This window comes from Ostrinia furnacalis, unplaced genomic scaffold (assembly GCF_004193835.3).
Source record: "Ostrinia furnacalis isolate ACB-3 unplaced genomic scaffold, ASM419383v2 OfSCF4158, whole genome shotgun sequence".
Lineage (NCBI taxonomy): Eukaryota > Metazoa > Arthropoda > Insecta > Lepidoptera > Crambidae > Ostrinia > Ostrinia furnacalis.
In genome coordinates, this window is record NW_021134397.1 from 40643 (window position 1) to 64165 (window position 23523).

Below are 23523 nucleotides of genomic sequence, written 5' to 3' on the forward strand. Positions count from 1 at the left end.
CCCACGCCATTTGTAATTGTCTATGGAATAAGGCTGGAAACAACTTTGCAACATTCTTTTCATTTCAGTCATAGACAAAATCTATGTATCAGTGTAAATAGCCGTTGCATTATTTTATAGCATTATCTATCTGTGGCACATGTCAAAACTATCAAAACAATTTGTCTTTGGTAAAAAGTTTGCAAACGTTTGTTTTGTTTTTCTTTCTTGCGATTACTTTGATTTGAAAATATATTTACGGCTCTAAAGAGTTAATTTGTTTATTTGTAAACAGTTACGGCTAAAAAGTAAAGTAATCTTATACAGTACGCAAACTTGAAGGAAGTTGTTTTACTATTCCAAATGACGACTTTTCGGCGATTTTACCATGTTACCAGCACAGTTTTTAGCCTAAAAAAGCAAGGTCTGAAGCTAACCAAAATGATAAGTCCAAAAACCAAAAAGTAAGTTCCACTTTCATTAAATTAATTTCATTTCAAAATTTAGAGAGGTTAAGTTTTGAGTTAATTTGAATTTTCTTTCAGGCAATGGTATCCAGGTATACGATTTGAAGAAAATGCACTACCTTCTGTAAAGAGCTTGACAAAGACTACAAATGAGCCTGGAAAACGAGCAGTACGCAGAGTAGCCATGCTGAACAAGATGTTTATGAAGCAGATAACCGATATAATGTCTACGGGAACTGTGGCTATGGACATTGTAGGAAGAGGGATAGAAATTTCAAAGGTGATAAATTGCAATTTAATAAGAAATCAATGTGTAATTTAAAAAGAAATCAATGTTTAATTTAAAAGTATTAGATCCATAAACTTTAGCAGATCTCTGTGGAAATAAACCAAGGCACACCCTGTTACTCGTTGGGAAAATAATTCCCATCCAGTCACACCGTTACTCCATGGGACATCTCTTTAAAATATTTTGTCCCAACGAGTCACACTGCTGATGGCTGCACTGTTAGTGAGCTACCACACTGACGGATTACAGGCGGTTTCGAAGCGTAGCGGCGACGCGGTGGAGACGTCGCGGATGCGCAACGTTTCCGCCTAGTTTTCGCCTCGTGTTCGCCGCAGAGATGCGGACCTTGGGCCTTGTCTTGTCACTAGCAGATTATTTCAAGTCTAAAAAGTTGACTAAAAATTAAATATTGAAATATCTTTGCTGCTATCCTTGATTTTAAGGCAAGAAATTGAGTATATAAAAGTATGCGATGCAACACTTATTTTACATCTGTTATTCCTTTTCTAGGTGACTGTGACACCAGATTTTCAAACTGTCAATGTTTTCTGGGTCTGCAAAGGCAACTCTACTGATGAGGAAACAGAGTTGGCACTCAAGAAAGTTTCAGGAGCGCTGAGGCATGAGTTGTCGACTTTGAGGGTCATGGGAGTGGTACCACACATTACTTTTGTTAAGGGTTAGTATTATTTACTATACAGAAATATAGATTAAGTAACAGAATACAAATAACTTACAATGATGTAAACAAAATGCACACTTAAATGATACCAATGTTATCAATNTGATGAGCAATATGCTTTTTTTAAGTCTGGTAGTTTATTACCAGAGATAATTTTAAAGATAAATGTGGATTTTGATTTTCTTAAAGCTAGTACATTTCTATGGCTGGTTGTTCAGCCTCTAGTAGTATGTAAACCTCTGCAGTACTGCAACAGAGAATGAATGGGGCAGTAGTTACTATTTAGTTTCTATGCATAATTCACACTACATGGTCTGCTATACAAAGTCTTGCAATCAAATCAACTTTATTTCTGACCATCAAAACTACCTACAGTGCTATATTATTAGTCTGATCAACCTGGACCTGGGTTAATATGTAGTTAAATTTTATTGGCATAAACTAAAAGTAAAATTATTGCTAAGAATTGATCAGAGAGGAGAAAAATAAGAATTGAGTTTTAAATGGGATGGGGTTTTAATTTAGGTTTTTTTGCAATAAAAGGTAGCAATATGCTTTAATTGGTAGATCATATTTGCCTCTTGGTTGTAGAAGAAAGTAATGTCATATATTTGCAGATAACTCATATTATCTGTTAGAGTTGAGGGCTTCATTGTGTAATTTTGGTAATTATGAGTTGTCATTATGTGGCCTTAAACAGCCATAAGCTCTGTTGTCTTCCCCAAATAAAGAAGCACTTGTGACGTATTGAATTTAGATCTCGTAATTTTAAACTGTCTCATACTTATTATCTTACTTTGTCTAAGGGGGACAGTACAAGCACGGTACAAGTTCTCGATTCAATTTAGATTAGTCATTACAAACCTTTCGTATGAAAAAATATTATTCTACAATTTTTCAGTAGGACAATTTTTTTTCGAGTTGATACCTAAGGTTGATACGTACAATTCGTTCTACTACCTACTACCTAAATACAGATCTGTCGTTAGTTTTCAGCATATTGCAAAATAGTCGTCGCCATTTCTCTCCCATCTAATTAAGCGGAGTCGGATTAGGGCCGCCGACAGCCTGACAAGTGCGCGCGCATACTCGTCTGTGATTTCCTATCAATTCTGGACGCACCCACGAGACTGGATCAATCACTTAGCCGTACTCTTTTATATCGTCCAATAAACTTGGTACGACCTCAAACTACGACTTACGAATATTGTAATTGTTTCGAAGCTAAAAAATATCATCTACGTATATGAAAGCATATAATATAATAATAAATAAATAAATATCCTTAGACATTTTACACTGCGCTTCTAGTCCCAAACTAAGCAAAGCTTGTACTATACAGTGGCGGATTTACAAATTTGCCGCTAGTAGGCCATTCAGTTTTTGCCGCCCCTACTGACTTTTGAAATTCAATAGGTACGTTAGTTTAATCCCGTTATTAGTATGATTGTGAACTTAATGATATTTCTGTCAGTTACTAGATTATTATTGCAACCCGCTATGTACCTACTGAAGAGTTTAATGTTGAACTAAAAACAGCAGCATGTACTAATTATAAGGTGGGGAAAGGCATGACTTAAAATACCTACACTATATGAACACAGACAAAATAATGTGTGGTCAGTAAACATTGTTTTTGGTAAATATTTTTTATTGCACTTAACAGTTTAAAAACAATACAAACAATTTCTATTAAAATATAACATGTTAACAATCCAGTTAATGGTGACAGACAATGAGATCAAATAAGTTTTACATTTTTTTCTTGCGAGATATTATCGTCGTAAGAAAGCTTTTTCATAAGTTCTGACTCTATGCACAAAAGAGATAAAGCATTAAGCTTTTCTTGACCTAAAGTAGATCGTAGATAGTTTTTAACCCGTTTTAAGCAAGAAAAGCTTCTCTCACCTGAACAATCTGTCACCGGTGTGCACAGAGCCATGCGAAGTGCTATATCCAGTATAATTAGCTAAGAACTACATAAAGGTAAACAGAAAGACCAAGGCTTGTTAATACAGGGTGGCCCAGAAGAATATTCATTTTTAAAAATTCAAGGAAACGAAAACTGAACATTTTTATAGAACTTTAACTATTGCAATTTAAAGAAAATTTAATGTAATTTATTTTTAAATTTACCTTTATTAAATTCATCGCCCAGGAGATTTCCTTGACGCTTACAATGTTCGATCAACATACATCAAAATCTTGGAATGCGTTCGTCAGAATGGACATGGCGCACAATTTTTGTTGAAGATGCCAAAAAAAACTACAAAAAATTAGAATGAATACTGTATTTTTATTTTTTTGATATCTTTAAAAATGACTGAAATATTCAAGCTCAAAGTGCACTCTTCCGCTCGGAGCGATTATCCGCGCGGATTTTGAAAATGTGACGTAGTAACATGAAAAGCAGCATGCAAGATTTATCTGTNAAGTGCGACTTACGTTTTCTAGAGAACATGCAAATTGGACGTTAGACTAATGGAGTAAACTCTTTATGAAAACTGTCTGTTTGCGTAGTAACTCTTCTCCGCACCTTCTCTATACACTTCCACGGCCGTCTGGAGCTCTTAAGGTGACTCTGCAATCATCGATCCATAGAACTTTACTCCATTAGCCTTGCGTCCAATTTGCATGTCCTCTAGAAAACTTACGTCGCACTTCGCGAAGGTATCTGAGAAGTTCTGGTCCTCGAGCTGGTCTTCGAGTATGCAGGTTATGATCCTCCATCCTTCTTCTTATTGTGTGCTTACTGACATTCACTGGGCTTGCTGTTTGTAAACGTTGGCGTATCTCAAACGTAGTGAAAACCCGATTTCTTGATATTGCAAGCACGATAATCGGGTCATCATGCGCTGATTTACACATTAATTCCTCACTTTTTGGTCTTCTTGTTTAAAAGGCGGTCTGGTCATGCCTTTTTAACGTGTATCTTAAGTTTGTACGCCATAAATTGAAAGTTTCAGCCATCTCCCGCTGCATACGCCCTTGACTTCTAAGCAACACTATTTGAGCAACTTGAGCTGGAGTAGTGGGCATAATTATCAAATTATGAAAACGATAATAACGATAAGATTAATTTAAAAACAAAAAACAAAACGCCAAACCCTTACAACATTTAATATCGAATTTAATCTTACCCGTACTCTTTACGCTCCAACAACGAAATGCGTTTCTAGAGTCAAAAAAGTTAAACAGACGCATTTTTTTATTAATCTAGCCTCTTAAATTAACAAAAACAAATGTTCTGTTAACATGTCACACGAAACTAAGGCATACAACACCTATTTGGCCTCATATCTGGGTGTTTAGGCTTGGGCCAAATTCCGTGCCGCTGAGTGTATATGTTACAGTGCGTTTATTAATCGTTTATTTATATATAGATTGTGTATTGTATACGTATAATTTTTTTTTCCGGTAAAAAAAAATTTGCTAAATTTGCCGCCCCTCTAAATCTGCCGCCCTAGGCACTGGCCTACTTGGCCTATTGGTAAATCCGCCACTGGTACTATAGGTACTAGACAACGGATATAAACATACTTAAATACTTTTTTTTGTAAATAGGTACATACTTATTATACATAGAAAACACCCAGTCCAATACAAACAAATATGTTCATGCACACAAATGTTTGTACTGTGCGGGAATCGAACCCGCTACCTCCGGAATAGTAGTCCGTTTCGAACCACTACACCAAACGGCCGACATTACACACATATAACACAAGTGTTAGGTGTGAGTTCCACCACAATAAGTAGTCCAGCAGTCGACAGGATCGAACTACCTTTGCATCGGCAATGCGACGCCACCATTAGGCTATAATATAAAAACACCATCCATTTCCATAATTTGGGAGCCTATATTGAGATTACTGATCCGAGAGAAGTCTAGCGGTCAATGGCAATAGTATGCAGACATGATGAAAAATCCCTATTTTCATGACTGGGTTTGATATAAACTGCGACCGTTATGCGCCCCGGTCGTTTATGGCTCGCAGTTCATAGAAAATATTATTTTAGCAGGAAGAAGGAACATTTTTATTAGTCCTTTACGCGAGACCTACTGGGGACGGTGCTTCACTAATCTTCACAATATTATAAAATCAAAATTGAAAATTAGCTACTTACACCGACGAATTCGCGGGCATTAGCTATAACGATTATAATTCTATAGCGATCACCTAGGACGGTTGCCGTCAATAATACTTTTATATCAACGTTTCTATTTTTAACTGACTTCAAAGAGGAGGTTCTTAATTCGTTTGGTTTTTTTAGATAAGCAAGAGGCGCTGGTGGCAGATTTGGACCGCCGCCTTGCAATAGCCGACTATGGCGAGGACTATGAAGCGACTGAAATGGGGCATTTGCTCAAGACCAACTTCACATTGAACAAAAATCTATCGCCCGAAATGAAAGTAAGTGTAAACTGTCAAGTAATTTTTTTTTTCATTTCATTTAATGAAACTATGCTTCATTTTATCGATTTTACGCGATAAGTCTATACATTTGTCGTCTAAAATCATCGATAAAATTATATCACGACGCGAATCTTGGCCAAGCAGGAGACGTTCATATTTGTAGTATCTATGCTAATAAGAAAATATGTATCAACTAAATGGGCACAATAATTTTGACTTGAATTTTGATGTCAAACACATAAATAAGTCAAGTATGTACCTACCTAGGTGTACTGAACTAAGTCCGTCGCTAAAAATACTATGGACATTTTGAATTAGCATACATAGTAAAATGTGTCGTGTGGTACTGGTCCATTGTTTTTGGCAATCATGTGGCTAATTTGTTTTAGCGAATGACAAGTTTCCGCCATAAAGAGCCGTTGGCACAGAGCAGAGTAACTTACATCTTATTTTAACAATCTGCCATTGCAGACAACTTATTTGACTCTCAGCTATACGACTTATAAATTGTCTCTTAAGCTATTAGGTCTCTGGGGGGATTCCAAAACTTTTTGCTTAAGAAAACACTGACCTAAAATTGGAGCCAGAATTGAATAATTATTATTTTGCATATTATAGATTGTTTAATTTAGTAATTACTTAACTATTTAGTAGTAACATAGTATAAAAATGAGTTAGTACGGTAACTAAGTTACCTTACCTTTGGCGCAAACTATTCCAAGTTTGAAACTTCCATGTACCTATGTACCGACGGTAAAGTCCAATTCTATTACTGGATACTAATTCGATTCAAGCAATACGTCAGTGGGAATATGTAACGAGAGGAGTTATGAATAATTTAGTAAATACGTCCGCATTTTGTAAATACGCAACGTTGTTTTTAGGCTAAAATAAAGCAGGTTGAGGAAGAGATGTCCTTCATCGATGATCCGATCCCTGAAATGACGCACAATGTGTTTGGTCTGGACCACGCGAGGATCATGAATCGGCTCCTAGCTGCGAGGAAGAAGAGTCGGGATGCGTGGGTCAATATCGACGTGAACAACCCAGTCATATCTTATCGAACTTCGGACACAAAACCTGACGTCACAGATTTGGGTAACCAGCAACAGGAGCTAGCTGATTTCTTATTGAAAAGACAGGTGAATATCATTGTTTTTTAAAGATTTTTTTAATTAACCCGCTAAGCCCTGGTGGTAAGCTAAATAATGCTTGTCTGTCTTATGATTGGGTCCACCACAATAGTCCAGAGACGGGGTTCGGAACCCGCATTCCTCGGATCTCGATTCGGCCAGTACGAAACCGACGACATTGGGCTAATGTCGCTTATTATTATTACTAGCTGACCCGGCGAACTTCGTACCGCCTATGTTCAACAGAAATATTGTGGGATTCTAATGGAATTTTTTTTTTCTAATCGTTCAATAGTTTCGGGAGCCTATTCAATACAAACAATCAAATCTATCCTCTTTATAATTTTAGTGTTTATTTATTATTCAGTCGTTAATACAGAGTGATGGATTTCCTCAATTATTTTTTAACTTTAAACGCCAAAATTCAAAATAGATAAATCAAGGAAACCTAATTTTGTGATATAGGATATAATAACATTATTCCCTATCATGGTAGTAGCATAGCATTTAAATATTAATCTAGTAGAACTCATCCCTTTTTATTCTTGGTCAACTAACTTTTCATAGCATGTGGTCGCACTAATATTTTTCTGTGGCCTGATAATCATACTCAAAACCTTCTATTATTTTTTAATCGCAAATAGTGCACATCGCCGACTAAAAAGTTACGTCAACACTTAATATCAAATTGCAATACCCTACCATATTCAATGGAAAAACAATCCAGGGTAATTGTTTATCAACGTTCGTTATTACATATCGATCAAGATATGTAACAATTTGTACGGCGAAATGGTCTCATTGATTCACTAATGCACCGCTGATAATGCACAAGTTATATGTGAACATGATTTAATCAAATGCCCGCATGTACACTCGCCCGAATAAACGGGCGCATTGTCCCTTATTTTTTTCAAATGATGTATTGTTATGTTTTAATACATTGTTCGGATTGTAACAACAATTTCGGAGATAGTTCCTGAATGCACATTCAACATTGGCTGCTTTGACCCTACACCAAGTGACAAAAAATTGGTAATTCTTTTTAATTGAATTGAATAATAATTGTGAGTTTTTTTTACCTATTTTTGTCCTATTCGGAAATCATTGAGCCTCATTAACATAGTGCATACCTACTATTCATATGGTTTGTTCATCTAGCTAGAGTAGTGTCTACAAATATGTTACGAGTAGTAACTCGTTAACGCTTCTCTTGTTTCTCTCTTGTTTTAATTAATTTTACATTATCTTACTGGTAAGTATATTAACAAACAATACGGTTGATTATTACAATGTTTGTAATTGTTGAAATCATTGCGGAACATAATAATATTATATACAATATTCGGTACATAATTTTATAATTATCCTGCCGATATTGTTCTATAGTTTAATTATAGCCAATTTAGAGCTCGACTGTACTCCACACGAGGGGATTGTAGTAATATCTCAGCTTTTATGGCGACAATAACTTTTACATCTAAGCGTATTGCTCGGCTGTTATCATTTACTTTAATTAAGTCCTGATTTTTATGCTATCGGCAATCATGTCGGCTCTACTCAATATTTCTTGTACATACATGAAATAATCTAGGTAACTGATGATAAACGGTTAGTAGGTTTATGATGACAAATAAGGCAAAATTGTGCTGTAATTCTTCTGTACTGACGTCATTACAATGGTGACAATACGTCACAAAAAGTTTTTTTTTCTTTCTTCTATGGCTCTCGCGGATTGAAACACAAAAAGTATAACAGTAAAAAAAAGTAGGTAAATATGGAAGACACAGTCAACTTAGTATTAGAAATTATAATAAATCAGAGTTTGATATCTCATCACGATTCTGTAATCAAATTATTAGCAGCGGTTTTGATTGCTTACTTTCTTTTGTTTCAATTACTATTCTTATTTTAAAAGCCTGCCCCCAAATCGTCGAGTTAATATCGAGTTCACGAACGTGTTAATATTCCATCGATTGNATCGATTGTCTGAGTCTCGATATCACATTTCATATATAATAAAATTTTCTTAATAACATGCGAATCTACTTTATCGACAGTAATTTAAATAATGATACTCAATGTAAATGAATTTATTAAAACTAATAAAATGGATCAAGCAATTCATTCCAACTTTCTAGAATATATTAGATTGATCTAAGTTAGTTTGACAGTGAGAGAAATATTTAAATTGAAATGTTTTAATGTAAGTTTTTCAAGTCTGGGCATAAAACTAAAAATAATTTTATGATGGCTAAGTTAGTTTTAGAAATAGTTTCACCTTTTTAAACAGTGCTTAGATGATTAGATCTCTTGCTATGATGGATCACTACTAAATATTATGTTTAAAAGATAGGACATAGTAGAAAACACTTATACTTATCTAGTTACATCAAATAATTAGGTATAACGCGGCAAAGAAATTGGTTAAATTAATTTATTCTGGCGTGGTGTCTCATTCATATATTTATCACGATCCTGGGCATGAGATAGGGTCGTCTAAAGAGAGGCATTCCTCACATAATCGTCACCCGACAATAATGCGGGGAATGCTATGTGAATTGTGGGTGAAGATGGTTATCTGCACCCATTTGTTTGTACAATGCGAGCAGTAATATAAGTTTTTTTTTGTAGATTCTTCAAAATAAACTGCGTAAAGAGCTGCGGAGTGGCCGCGAGGATTGGCTCCTTCAGCCCACTGTCACTGATGATGACGATCCAACGTACGACTCCGAAGAAGATGATGATTACTACTACGATGACGACGACTACTACTATTATGAGGAAACAAACTTAAATCAAGACCACAAAGATGACCAGAAAACTGTTTGAAACTACTTTTGATCTAGTCCTGTTTAGTTGTTGAATTAAATTATGTATGATGTTAACTTGAGCTTTTTATTTTCAGCCGAACATGTTACATACAATGAAGTGCGACGCGATTGAACTCGAACTTTCGACGCAGTTTTCGCTGTTCCGCTGTCGCACATGTCGTACTAATTTATTATTATTTATTATGTTTTGTTGTTGCAACTCCCGAAGGTCATGTTGATAGTTAACAACCTCATTTTTATCCTATAAACACTGTTATCACTTCAACAGTGCGCTCGGTGCAACGAAAGATTTATATTTACTACATTAACTTTCCGATCAAAAAGGTCAGTGCTATAATTAAACAGATATGATGCCGGTATATTGAAATTATTAACTTTAATTTGCATGGGGTAGATTTGAAAGTGCAAAATCTAGAAACGGCGGAACGCATACAGCTATAAACTAGACTTCAATATGACGTGCAGCGCGTGTATCTACGCATGCTAGACCGGGCGTCCTATCGATCTCACGCCAAGTCACGTTCAGGGTAAGTACAGTTTCGGGAGGTATCGACTGGAGGCTACACAACGCGCGAGCCGGAGTAGTCGGAGCGAATATAGCTTTTTATATCGACATCTGAGTAATAAAGTTAATCCAGGTCCCTTGTAGTGTAATATTCGGCGGGGCGAGGGGTGCGAGGGCAGAAACCGGCCGGCGGTGGCCACCTGTTCGCGGGCGAGGGAGCGCGGGGCAGTGCTACCAACTCTCAAAAATATTTATCCCTAAAGTTGTATCAAGAACCCCTAAAATAGCCTTAGCTATTGAGTTTTCCCCCTAAAAAATATTTACCGTAGACGCTTTATAAAGTTACGCTTTCAGGGGTAGCGTAACTTTAAAAAACGGACATTCAAAGGCGTGATTATGAGATTTGTAACCAATAAATTATTTAATACATGAAATATTTCAAGCCAAGAAATAAATATTAATGTCTCTTTTGGCTACCATTTATTTGTATATTTATATAATAAAAAAAGTATCAATAATAATATTATAATAAGTATTTAAAAGTAAAAAAAACTCTACAATTACCCCTAAAAATGTTAGACCCCTAAAAATCCCATCTCACTTATTTACTCCCTAAATCTGGGGGGAAAACCTCTAAGTTGGTAACACTGGCGCGGGGTCCCCACCCTGGCTGGCGCGCGCCCGGCCGGCTCATTCGTCCCGCGACGCGCCCGCTGCCGCCGGCCTCACTCGCCTCGCGCCAGCCGCCCCGACCGCACCAGCCCAGCCATGACGGAGAGCACGGACACCCCCGCGGCCGCCGCGCCCGAGAAGACCCCGACCGAGAACGGCACCACCGAGACCCCGCCCGAGGAGACCCCCGAGAAGGCCACCGAGGAGAAGGAGACTCCGCCGCCCAAGGAGATGCGCGCCGTCGTCCTCACCGGCTTCGGCGGACTCAAGACCGTGAAGATCCTGAAGAAACCGGAGCCCACCGTTGGGGAAGGCGAGGTCCTCATCCGAGTCAAAGCTTGGTGAGTCCTTTTATTGATTTTATTTTTTACCCTCAGTTTTTTTTTACTTTTTTCGAATTATTCAACGATTTTCTTGAACGTGTATGAATACGGCAAAAAGGTCTGACGGTTGGGCATATTTGAATAATCCTGAGGGTGTCCTGAATGAAATATAAAAATAAATAATTCAAATTTCTGCGTCTAGTTGCATGATATTCCGATTCAATTGGAATCATCTAACAACTTACAGTTGGTAATTAGGTTTTTTAACTGAAGTTGCATAAATTTCACCGACGCAGCAGCAGTGAGAGTAGTGCGAAATTTACGGGCGGCGAGTTGCATGATGTAGGGTGTACCCAGTCACCTAGTGTCCGGCGAGGACGAGTCCCGTTTCTCTCGGCGAGAGTCGCAGGCTCATTAACATTTGCCGCCTCCGAGATGCACGGCTAATGCACTCGGCCGATTGAAAATTCTGCACGCACACTGGCACCCACCGGCACTCGGCAGCCGTGCGACACGCCCTGAGCGGATTTACACTTCGGCGACCGCCAAAACGACGATGCCACTCTGTGTCGTGTCTTAGCTCTCTTTTCGCTTATACATAGGTATGTTTACATTCTCTTCTCGATCGATTTCGCTAGATCATTACGGATTCAATAGAATATGGAAATGCGTTTTCGATGGATGCTCGAGTAGCTGCGCTCACGCACGCTGCACGCAAGCGCGCAGTAGCTGCCGCATTGACGGCTAAAACAAATTGATGTTATTTTGTCATATGAAACCGGAGCCCGGCGACTTCGTGCGAAAGGGAGTTAAGCGCCGACTGACATTGTTCTTTGTTCGTTTTTATCGCTCCAGTGCTTCAGATAATGCAGTCGAGCGGACAAGTCGAGTCAACACGCTACTTGCGACGACACATGAGTTATTATCCGCNTCCGCCACTTTTCTCGTTAATAACGTTAACTGCTGTTGGTCGGAGGCTTAACAAAACGACGTCTTAACTGTGAAAGATCTGCTTCGTTATCCTTACGGTTAGCAGTAATTAGGGTTGCGAATCGACGCGGTTGGTTGCGACTTGCAGTCTTTGTTGGTTCAATGTCAAATTAGTTGCGGTTCTTTCGATGATCTTGCTTGAAATCATCAAGCAATCGTAAAAAGGTACGAGCTTAGAAATTGATTTCATAATTCGAAACAATGGACTCTCAATAAGATCTCATACTTGATGCTTATTTCCAATGAAAAATGGAAGATTCCTCGAATGCATTCGGGAGGCTAGGGTGGCGGAGCGTAGGTGCAACGAGAGGTGCGCAGGCACATCCCCACGCGCTAAATATAGCGCGCTTATCGCTTACTATGTAAATGACCGCGACATACTCGACGCCAGCTGCCGCGAAAATATGAACTGACTGGTCTCGACCGGTACCAGATACAAGTTCTCTAGTCTTGCACCGCAAAAACGTGTGAGTTCCGCCCACACCGCCGCTAGCTCCAGCCCGACCCGTGGTAGCCTGCGGATTAACCTCGGCCATGATCTTAGCAGTTTATTCCATATTTGAAATCATACCTAATTTAAACGTTCAACTGCAGTTTTTATAATACCACATACCGCGAGTACGTCTAGCTAGTCGGGGACTTGTTACTATTTCAAGTTCAAGGCGAAGCGCGTTTAAAAGTTGTAACGATCCAGATACATAACTAGTTGATAGGCCGGAGTGTGTTGACCTACAATTAAATACTCGTTATGTAAGCTCTCTGAATGTTTGAAATAATTTGTTCATGTCGTAGACGTTGGTAAGTTACTGTGGTGACCATATTTACGTATTATGTAGGACTAAGTGGGACAATTACGTTAAAAAACCTAATTCCAGAGAAGAATAAGTTTGTTTAAATTATAAACAAAACTTTTAGTTCAACAAGCAACAAATATTTATCAAATGATCACCCTTCTCATCGGTTTATAGCGCACAAGAGATTGTTGTTAATAGCGCTATTAAATTAATGATAATATGTAACAGTTACAGACCGAAATCTATCCTATTATGAGGCCTGCGCTCGGGCTCCGGTACCGGCCCAGATGTGCTTTCGTGCTCTGCTTCGGCCGATTTGTTTTTGTAAGCCTTCAGGATCGGACCAATGAATAACGCACAATTATTTTCAATTAGGTCAAGTCAGTGTCGGCAAGAGACGTATTCCGAGAACAATCGACGTACTCACGCCTCTTATAAGTGGCTTTCTTTTTTATTCAGAGAGTGCTTAATTATATGTGGAGATGAGCGTACGATGGGAAATGTGATAGTTTTATTTTGATTTTTTTCCGTATGCGCCGGGCGTCTGGACTGTGTTGTAATGAATATTTAGATTATATTATTCAAAGGACCTCTTCACTCGATATCGCGCACTCGTATTATGCTTTCTCCTGATGCTACTGGCATTCTTTATGTAGTAAAAGTGAGTGTTAATTGCTTACATCCTTTACTTTGTTGGCGTATCAATTTAAAACCTAAAAATAGCGAGTGCCCCTCGGGCACAGAGACCGGGCTCTATGGTATAAAGTGCAGTATTGTGCATTTTAATGGGCTCCGAAGCCACATAAGATGGGAGAGATGAATTTGTTTATTACCCTCTTCCTTATTGAGAGCGTCTGCGCGAGATAGCTCTCTTCCTATGAGTCACTAGAAAGTTATGTTCTTGAGTTAACTCGATTCGTATAACTCGCTGGTGTATCTACCTGACTGCAGCGAGTGGGTGGACTCGATTGCAATACTGCTCCTTTCTGGTACTTGCATTTTGAGTTAAAATAACCTGAATATTGTATAATACATACGTCTAATATTCCGAGTTTGCATTTCATGTTTCATTCATATACTTGAGCCGTATTAAAATACCATTTTAAAATTTTATTCACAATCCAAATTCAATTATTATTTCTTCATTCTTGTCTAATTATTTGTTAAATTGGTATCAATTCATCGCCCCTCTTTCTAAGAGCCTAAAAAGTGAGACCAAATCACGTTTCACATTCGTATTATATTATTATTGATACTGGGACGTTAATAAACAACACAAAAGATATTCCGTTGGTTTATTTTTTGTGGCGTGTTATCGTTCGAGTGACCCGTGAGATGCAGTCGTCCGTCCATCAATCATCCGCAAGCTGACGAGCTGACGGCTCAGACGTATGTTTAAGTTCATTCCTAACGTTATTTTAATGTAGGGAATAAGGAATAGTTTGCTTTTTATCACTGTATTTATCTAAACAATCGTAATTAGTAGTGTATCGGTGATGCGTCACGCCTTATTCTTGAAATGTGTAACTGCAGTCGGCTAAACGTCCATGAGTAAGCCCAAGTAAGGTTATCTTGGCTGACTCATCCAAAAACAACCGAAACAAACACTGATATCGGTAGTGCGCAATTTTTTTATACTTCCGACTTCCATTCGGGATCGGGACCCCTGCAACTAGGGAGAGCTATTTAGTAGATAATATTGACCTTTATCGGTATCAGGTAGTGACTCACAGCTGTTTTATACTTTTGATAAATGGTGCTATTATAACAAAAACGTTTGTTTTGTGAACATAACACGTGTGGTTATTAAATACGGGACTCCTGTTGTTGACGTTTAATTAACTTTATCTGAGAAATTAATTATCATTGATATGGATGTGAAAAATGTTTAACATTAATTCAGCAGTTCGAGGAGGGTGATACCGAGTGCTGATACTCCTACTAATGTTCACTTAAATTGGTTAATTACACGAAAACCATTTCGTGTGCGTTAAATACTTTTAGTATCAGGAGGCATAGGACTTAGGAGTTCTTCTGCATTGTTTTCCGATATGACTGGTGTACTTAGATGATGTTCTTTTGTTAAGTTTCCAACTGTCGAGACAACTACTCACAATGTGGTGGAAAATCTTTCAGCAGTCTTTGTAGGGTGTAGCAATCTTCTAGCTAGACGGAAGCCGCCTCACATGTGCCGATATTGTGGTATCTATAAAACCCTTTATCGCGCAGCAGATGCTGCGGGCTCGCGTGGCCCCGCCGCCCGCGGGCACATTGTTCGCGGAGTCAATGAACTTACCAAAATGCTCCTTCGCTTATTGTGCCCATAATCGAATCAAGTCGCCACTCTATATGGTAGTAAACATGTTTCACTTTTTATCCTTTTTGATAAATAAAACACGCATGACAGGCTACAAATCACCGAAATGTCCAGCCCTTTTGGAAACACTACTTTCGTATGCGTCCATAATCTGGGATCTCATTTTAACTGACTCGTTGTAGATGCGGGCTGGTAAATACAAATGATTGCGCTTTGTTTTATCATTTTATTAGTTCGTAGGCTATTGGAAGCTTTCTCGATCGGTGGGTAAATTGAATTGGAAAATCCCGTGACTCGCATGAAAAAGGGGTGTGGTTGCGTTACGGCCGGGTGTCGGCTCGGGGTGTGCGTCGGCAGCCGGGAGGGTGAGCCGTCTGGCCGGGGCGGGGGAGGGGGTGCGCCGAGCGCCAGATCAATACGGCGCGTCCCCTACCGCGCCGCCGCCCGCCCGACCAATCTCCGCAGGCCCTACGTCTTTCGACGCCAATGCTTGTTTTTTTACAGTGCCCATTAACCATGCTCTCCGATAAATGAATAAAAGCATGTGTTAGATTTCTTCCTCGCTCGCCTAGCGGAATTCATTGAGGGGAACCTCTTTGGTATGTTACTTATATCCGACGTTTATTCCTTCGACCGTGTGACTTTGATAAATTCTCTGATCTAGGGTGGAGAAATGATAGTAGAAAAGTGTGGGAGACCTAATGGATTTTCTTCTGATAATATGAAAATAAATATATTTTCGGAACTCGATGGGCAAAATAAACTCATGGGTTCTATTCATTTATGCATAAACAGTAATATACCTCCAGTCAAAAACATCTTTATGAGCACCTAAAGATCCCGGGTAGTCGTGCGCCAATAATCAGGAATGTCTCCTGAATTTTAAAAAGATTGGTGTCCCTATTCCATATAAATTGCGTATTATGTTATTATTATTTGTTGAAATTAAACTGCTATACCAGTCGGTAGGACACTTATTTCATGGTTTTAGACTTGCGTTTTAAAAGCTAGTATTTTTAATAGGTAAAAACTGCTGGAATAGATTACGTTAAAACCTAGGATTTCAACTCGGTGTTGACATCAGTTGCATTTGATTATGAAATTAAATCCAATTAGAATTTCGCCGCAAACCTACGTTGAGCAATCGAGCTGAGATTGACCAACTCCTCGAGAACTCTGAAGAAAATTGTTTTACAAACACTTTCAGCTTAACAGGCACTTGAGGTTAAAGGTGGCTTCTTAAAAAATGGATAGCACTTGAGTATGCTCTTGAGCGTGTCATTGTTCAAGAAGATCAGGATCTTCTTAAAGCTAATATCGTATCAAAAGCAGTTTAACATTGTAAATATTGTGTGTTTGATTGAAGTAGTGTACAAAACAAATAATGTGTATGTAAAATTATAAATCCTGACTGTTATTAAACTTATCCTTTTTATAAGCAAATGAATGATTCGCTAATGTCGTTGACTACTCTGACAAAAAAATAAAAGTATCGTCCAAGAAAGTTTTTGCGGTACAGGACCCCATCGTTGTGTGGTATTCATAAAATGTATTACAACTTAGGTATGCGCAAGATAGTAAAAAGAAAAAGATCCCTTTATATATTTAGATAGGCGAAAGTAAGGTCACCCTTCCCTAATATGTATCCGATGCCGCGAAGTGCCTCACTTTTTGCGCCGCAAGTCTCGGGACGGCCACTGTATGATTCCATATTATAATACCCACACGCTCTCGTTGGTTTTTTGTTGCCAGCATGTGTTCACACCGTACGAGGGTTTGACTGGTGTTAGGTTAGTTTCCGGCACTGTTTTGTTCATATTATTCCGCACAGTTATAGCTTATGAAACCGTTTTATAAACATGTTACAGCGCCTCGTATGTAAATTCTTCCCGGGTTGCTTCCATGCGAATATGGAAATGCGATCCTTTTTCAAACTACGATACAAGCTGCGTGTCAACTTAACCTTTTATATTGTATTTAAACACGATGAAATATTTCTTTTCTGCAGTTTTAAACTCATCCTCTATGACTAGAAATAGGTGTCGTGTGCTCATGCGCAGACGACGTTGATATCTTTTTGTTCAAAAATCGATAAATGCGTCACGTCAGTCAATTTGCTCACTGAATGTCAGAATTTCAACCATTTGTAGAAGACATTTCAGTTTGAACACAACTCAATGTTATCATTTATTTGTTTTCTTTATCCTGACATGATATTATTTCTCAAATATTGATTTATGTCTTCGAACCGTCGAGAAGGTATCTACGAGTATTATTAGGAACACAATCTTTCAGTTTATCGTTATTTAGTTACGTTCAACGTTCATGTCATTTCATTTACTTTCCTGTTATTGTGGGCCACGCTTCAGATTCTGTTCTTCTCAGAAACTTTTGTTCGCGTGTGTAACGAGAAAAGAGAGATTGGGTTCGTTGGTTTTCTTTTTTTGCCATTAACACTCCTACGCTGGAGATTTTTTCATTTCCCAATCATAACCGTTATGATGATGGCACAAAAGATTGCATTAAAAATAGAAGAAAGAAAATTGGAGTGAAGGCAAAAAGCGGTATTCGTTCGCGTGAGCTTTTACATAGGTACTGCGGAGAAAAGTAGTAAGCGACTTGAGTTTAAAATCAAGGGCTATTATAAGAGATTGTTGTGCCGCTGGCCTTTGAAAGCGATAATTGCCCGGTTATCAATCGGATTCTTGTCTGTTTTATATCTGTGGTGTTGCGCCATAAAATGCTCTGTGTGCTCTTTGTATCTCGGTACAATTTGAGTCTTGAGTGCTTGACATGGAATGGAACCGCAGGCGTGGAACAAAATTGTGTGGAAATTGTAAGGGGAGGGTTTATTTATAAATTATTCCTAACACAATATCTTAGGAAGACCTGCTTAAATAAATATATTAAAAAACCTTTGGCGGACATGCGTTTTTGGTCAATTCGCCGCGGTCCTCGTCACCCATCAAATGGGTCGTCGGGGCCGGTGTGTAGAGTGAATTAGTAAGTTGTTCAGTCACCCGACGCGGCCACCAGCGGGCCACGGTATGCAAGTTCACTTCCTGAGTGGACAATTAAAGCGGATGACAGCCAGGAATGACGAACCGAGTTCAACATTAGCATGCGTTGTGACTAATGACTTGTAATCGCATTTATGTACGCACCAATACTTCAGTGACTACCATACATTAAACATAAATCATTGCATGAATCTGAATCATTGTCAGCATATTTATTCCGTATTTCCTTGGAATATTTTGCTTTGTTTGACACTCATTGTTATGTGATCTATATTCTTGGAATGCGTTAGTATTATTTTCACGTTTCGCTATTTAGGTAGAGTTTGAATTGCAGCACAAAGTAAACAGTTTAGTATTCGATTTACGTGTGTCAAAGTTCGATGGTATCTATGGAACGTCTATATAATTAAGTGAGTATGTAATAAATGGGAGTCACACGCGGCTGGCGACGGGCCGGCTCATCATCAGGTAGATCGGAAGCCGATAGCGTCGCCACGCGGGCCACACTCGTATTCATGATACGCGCGGACCGCTAGCCGGATATTAACACGCGTTTAGGGAACTGCATTGTTGCTCCCTAAACTCTAGCGGACAAAGGCAGGACGCGGTGCTAAAGTAGGGTACTAAAAGCAACAGATTGACTCGACGTCACATGCTTAATGCAAAGAAAAGGGAACATTCCGAAGCGCAGACAATGGAGGGGGCCAAACAGCGAACTCATATTTTCGACTAGGGAGTTGGGTTGGTTGACTGGAAGTCATAACTAAAGTTGAAAATGAAATGGAAGTACCTACCTACCGAAACTTTGTAATTGGTGTAATATATTACCTGCCGGTAGAGACAAGAAATGCACCCTTAAGTGTAGACGGTAGAATACTACGTCCAAAATCTTGGTAGGATGCCAACTTTTCTGGAACCATTGATACAAATCGTTGCAATGACCTTTAGGACATTCAACTATCTCAAAGAAAGCGAATTTTATGTTTCAGACGCCAAATTTTGAATTTAAAAAGTAGGAACTTTTCTCCGCTGGGTATTGTTGTTTATGTAAAGTACTTTAGGTAAAGTCGTTTATCTTTATGAAATATCAGAAAGGTTAAAGCTGTTCTACTTTTTCGTCTAATAAAGCTGACTTATTCAAGCACGCCGTTTAGTGTAAATTATGTTTGCGTACATAAAAGGTTTAGTACTATAATTTTAAACTCAAGGACGTAAGGTGTATTTATAACACTATCAAGATTATAAAAAGTGTTAAAGTGTGCTTACTGAATTCTTTAATTCCGTCACGCTATCGTTTGACATACTAACACCATTCGTTTATTCACGCGACATGTAAAAATTCTGCTATTTGAATTATTACTTTTAACTTAGTTGACAAAGTTGTCGAAAAAAGGGATACCGGGAATTAGGCATAATTTCGTTGGGTTTTCGTAACGCTTCACGCGCATGGAAAGTTCGTTATACCTTCCCTTATTTTACGGTTCCGTGACAGTAAATAGAGGATGCTATCAAGAGACAGTGATGATAACAAATTGCAAAAACATTTTTGGGGTCTCACTTCATATGCAGACAGGGGTGGAAATACGGACCCCCATCTAGGCAGTGTCATTAGAAAGCTCGTTTAAAATAAAGACGATCATGTTTCTTTATTAGATACTTTTAAAGCTGTTTTCTCCCAGAAACGCGATTATGGTTCCTTGCGGTGCCTTTTTACCAGCGTACTTAATTATGTCAAAAAAAGGACGGAGTTTGAATCGTTCTGATGTTACTCAACCACAACGATGTAACATTTTTCTTCGTTCTAACGATGTTGCTTGTTTCTATATTGTTTGATCTATAGCTAGGAAATTCGATAAAACAACAAAACATTTCTTATGTATTCACTCTATTATTGTAATTGTTACTAATATGAGTGTTAATACATTGAACTTTAATCAACCATTCATTTGTGACGCCTTCGAAGTTGATTCATCAAACAACCGCAATAAAGTTGTTAACTGCAGTTTCCTGTGTCTATCCGTCTTGGTGTTCATAATATCTACGCAATACACATCGCTACGAGTTAGTGTAGAATACAAATGAATCAGAAAGTGCGCGAATGAGGAAATTCCATTCCAACACTGGGTGAACTGTCTATAAACTATAACGTAGTTCTATTTTCGTATACAGGGTGGGGAAGTGACGTCCAAAGCTAACGTTTTGATTCTTTATGTTCTTCTTCTTATCGTGTCGACAACAAACCTACACCTAGGTACACAGTGTCAGCCCAAAACTCCGCTACAAGAGTGAATTCTTTATATTAACCGCTACCTGATTCACCCCATGCCACTGTCTAGTCTAGTAGGGGTTGTCTGCCCTGGGTGTACTTTACGAGCCGTCATAGTATCTGACATGACTCATCGGTCTGTGCCCTCTGAAGTACCGAAGTAGTTCAAAGCTACAATGCCTAGGAGTTTTCATACAGTAAAAAATATCTTGGTGATTCAAATCTAAATTTTAGCGTTGAATTAATTTTTTTAGCCACATTGTATTGTGCCTATGGCTCCATGAGTCACATTATTAAATACTAGCACAATTAACCAGGCGGCACAAAGCCACATGCGTTCTAGACATGCAACGAAAGAATTCATAAAGGACGTTGTTCTATTTATAACCCACTGTACACTTAATTGTAAAGTGACATTTATCCTTCGTTAAAATTGATGACGTAGCTTCCATTAAATTCCCCCAAGTCCCAACTGTTGCGTTAGTTTAGAAGATCGTTAGTTCGTTACACGTTTGATGTTTTTTCTGACACACCCAAATCGAAATATTTTTCATACTTCGGCTGAAAAAAGTCCTTTTAGCGTCTCATTTAATCCTAACCTCGATTAATTCCACAGCGAAACAAAAGGAAACGATATTTTTTCCATAATGTTCCAGCACCGACTGTAAAATAAAACGTTATTTGAAGACTACGCCGTTAGCTCTACTAATTGGATCCAATTATAAAAAGTTTACGATTTTGTGAATTTCGCAAGATCGTTTTGTATTTTACGCTTCCGTTAACAATATTGATTCCAACAACCTATGTTAAGAGGTGTGTAATAGGCTAGTTTCCTAAAAAAATTTTTTTAGTCCGTCATGTTTAATATCAAAAAATATTGGACACATATATTTTTATTTGTCAATCTAACAAATAATTACATAATTATGGTGCGTTGAAGTTCCGCACGACGTCATAACGTGCGGCACTTTTATGCAAGCATTGACGTCACGGGCCTCTTCTTATGAACTTTGGCGCGCTTTATCTCTTTAAATTTTCATTAGTTTGAAAAAGTGAAAAATATGTGTAGAAAAATTTTTGATAAGTTAACTGACGGACTAATTAAAACTCTTGCTTTTTGACCCAGGAAACATCCCTATTGAATATTGTCTATTGTCCGGTACTTCAGAAACGACGAAATGAATGTTCACTTGTGATTTATTCTTCAGAGCTTTAAGGATTAAGGAGTTACTTATATTCTAACTTCCTTAGTATGGTCGTAAGTGAAGTCGTTTTCCACTTGTATCCTCGAGCACGTCTCCCACATGAAACATGAGCCGCGCGTGCGGATGAGAGTAGACACTCATATCGGGACACTCTCCGCATTACAATGAGCGCTTTACTTGAAGACTGATGAACTGGTGAAGCAGTTTATGTAGTCAAGGAAAGTGCTCGACCCGCCTGAAAAACTTCGCATTGAAATCGAAAGTCCAAAATTCAAATTACCGTGGCGTGTACCGGCCGGCGCGTGGAGGCATTTCGCCGAAACGCAATGGAACGTGACGTCCGATATTCGACTTGTGCAAGTTCCTTGACAAAGGTTTAATAAGAAATTCAGCCAAAATCCAGTTCTGTAGCTCCAAATTCCGCTTCCATTGTTTTGAAGGATATTGTTTCACCGGAGATATTGTAATTTGAGTCAAATTGAATTTCCAAAGAACTTCGTACAAATCTTGCTAAAATATCGGTAATAAACTTCCCCTGTTTCGCAGTGGGGTGAACAGTGATTCAGTGTATTTCATGGAATCGTTTTATACTTTCCCCTGTTTTCATCGGTATTGCAAGGTTCATTTCACTTGTCTACGACATGGCAGTTGAGCACTAAATAGTCGTTAGCCAGTCGTGTGCTGCTAGTAGGTATACCGCCAGGGCGAGGCCTCGGCGCGCCGTCGCGACGCCATCGGTCGCGACAGCACGAACCCCGATGCAATTTAAAATTACCCTGAAGTGAGGGTGTTCACTCATTCACTCGTTCGTTTTAAATGCCCATTCTAAATTGTAGATACGCACGTGAGGGGGCCGGGCTGCAATCCGTAGTGTAATTTATTCAAAATTATTCTCTACATATCATTCGGCTGCTGTTTAATAAACCGGAAAGTTATTTAACACGTAGACTGCCAAAGTAAATTTACTAATTCGCCAAAATTGATTTTTTTGCCAATCGATGTATAATGGCTTGAAATGAATAGTTATTGATAAAAAATATTTTTTTACTATTTATATTGATATTATATAGCAATAAAAATATCTGTCAGCCACCCGTGCCTGACGCGGCCCGAATGGTATAAATTTCAGTCACAGCGCCATGTCAAGCATTTTGTCAGGCACAAAAAAAATCACGCTTCTGCGTTTTGGCGGGAACTACCGTGTTGCATCGCTTTCCTCGATTTAGCCCTCGTGAATACTATCGCTCTGTCCGGCTGCTGTCGGTCAACTGTCAAATTTCGGTCGTGTAAAGTCGAGAAAGACAGCAACTTATAACTTACTCTCTTCAATGCCCTAATCAGTCTCATTTTTGTCTGTAATGTTTCAATTTTGTACACAAATAATAATTTTAGTAATTATGTTTAATAATTTATTCTGAAATGTATCGTAAACTTGTGATTTTATTAAGAATTTCAAATATTTGTCGCATTTCTACTAAAATTTTCATTCAAACCTGTGTTAATTTTTATTTAGGTATAAGAGTTGCAGGCCATGCTGAACATACTTTGTTGGGGGCCACGTCAGTCATTTAAAATAGGAAGTAACGCATTAAACGTGCCAGGCGGCCTACTGCGGTCGTTTGATTTAGA

At 38.5% G+C, this 23523-nt stretch overlaps 2 protein-coding genes across 2 annotated transcripts in view; both read left to right on the plus strand.

Annotated features, from left to right (window-relative positions):
• Positions 1-188: 188 nt before the first annotated feature.
• Positions 189-9856, plus strand: LOC114358974 (putative ribosome-binding factor A, mitochondrial). The gene is made up of 6 exons (XM_028313184.1): positions 189-443; positions 525-726; positions 1246-1414; positions 5693-5832; positions 6720-6977; positions 9603-9856. The coding sequence occupies exons 1-6, from the start codon at positions 343-345 to the stop codon at positions 9798-9800; spliced, it is 1068 nt and encodes a 355-aa protein (XP_028168985.1). The 5' UTR covers positions 189-342; the 3' UTR covers positions 9801-9856.
• A 1132-nt stretch (positions 9857-10988) lies between these two features.
• Positions 10989-23523, plus strand: part of LOC114358975 (synaptic vesicle membrane protein VAT-1 homolog-like) — a 39985-nt gene continuing 27450 nt past the window's right edge. The window contains exon 1 of the mRNA XM_028313186.1: positions 10989-11320. Coding sequence (XP_028168987.1) covers positions 11076-11320 — 245 coding nt within the window. The 5' untranslated portion in view covers positions 10989-11075. The remainder of the gene's footprint in view (positions 11321-23523) is intronic.

Excerpts from the sequence above, each read along its gene's own strand:
- LOC114358974 (XM_028313184.1), top strand. The coding sequence starts at position 343 with ATGACGACTTTTCGGCGATTTTACCATGTTACCAGCACAGTTTTTAGC. Across the intron at positions 727-1,245 it reads GAGGGATAGAAATTTCAAAG|GTGACTGTGACACCAGATTT; the intron begins GTGATAAATTGC and ends TTCCTTTTCTAG. Across the intron at positions 1,415-5,692 it reads ACACATTACTTTTGTTAAGG|ATAAGCAAGAGGCGCTGGTG; the intron begins GTTAGTATTATT and ends TGGTTTTTTTAG.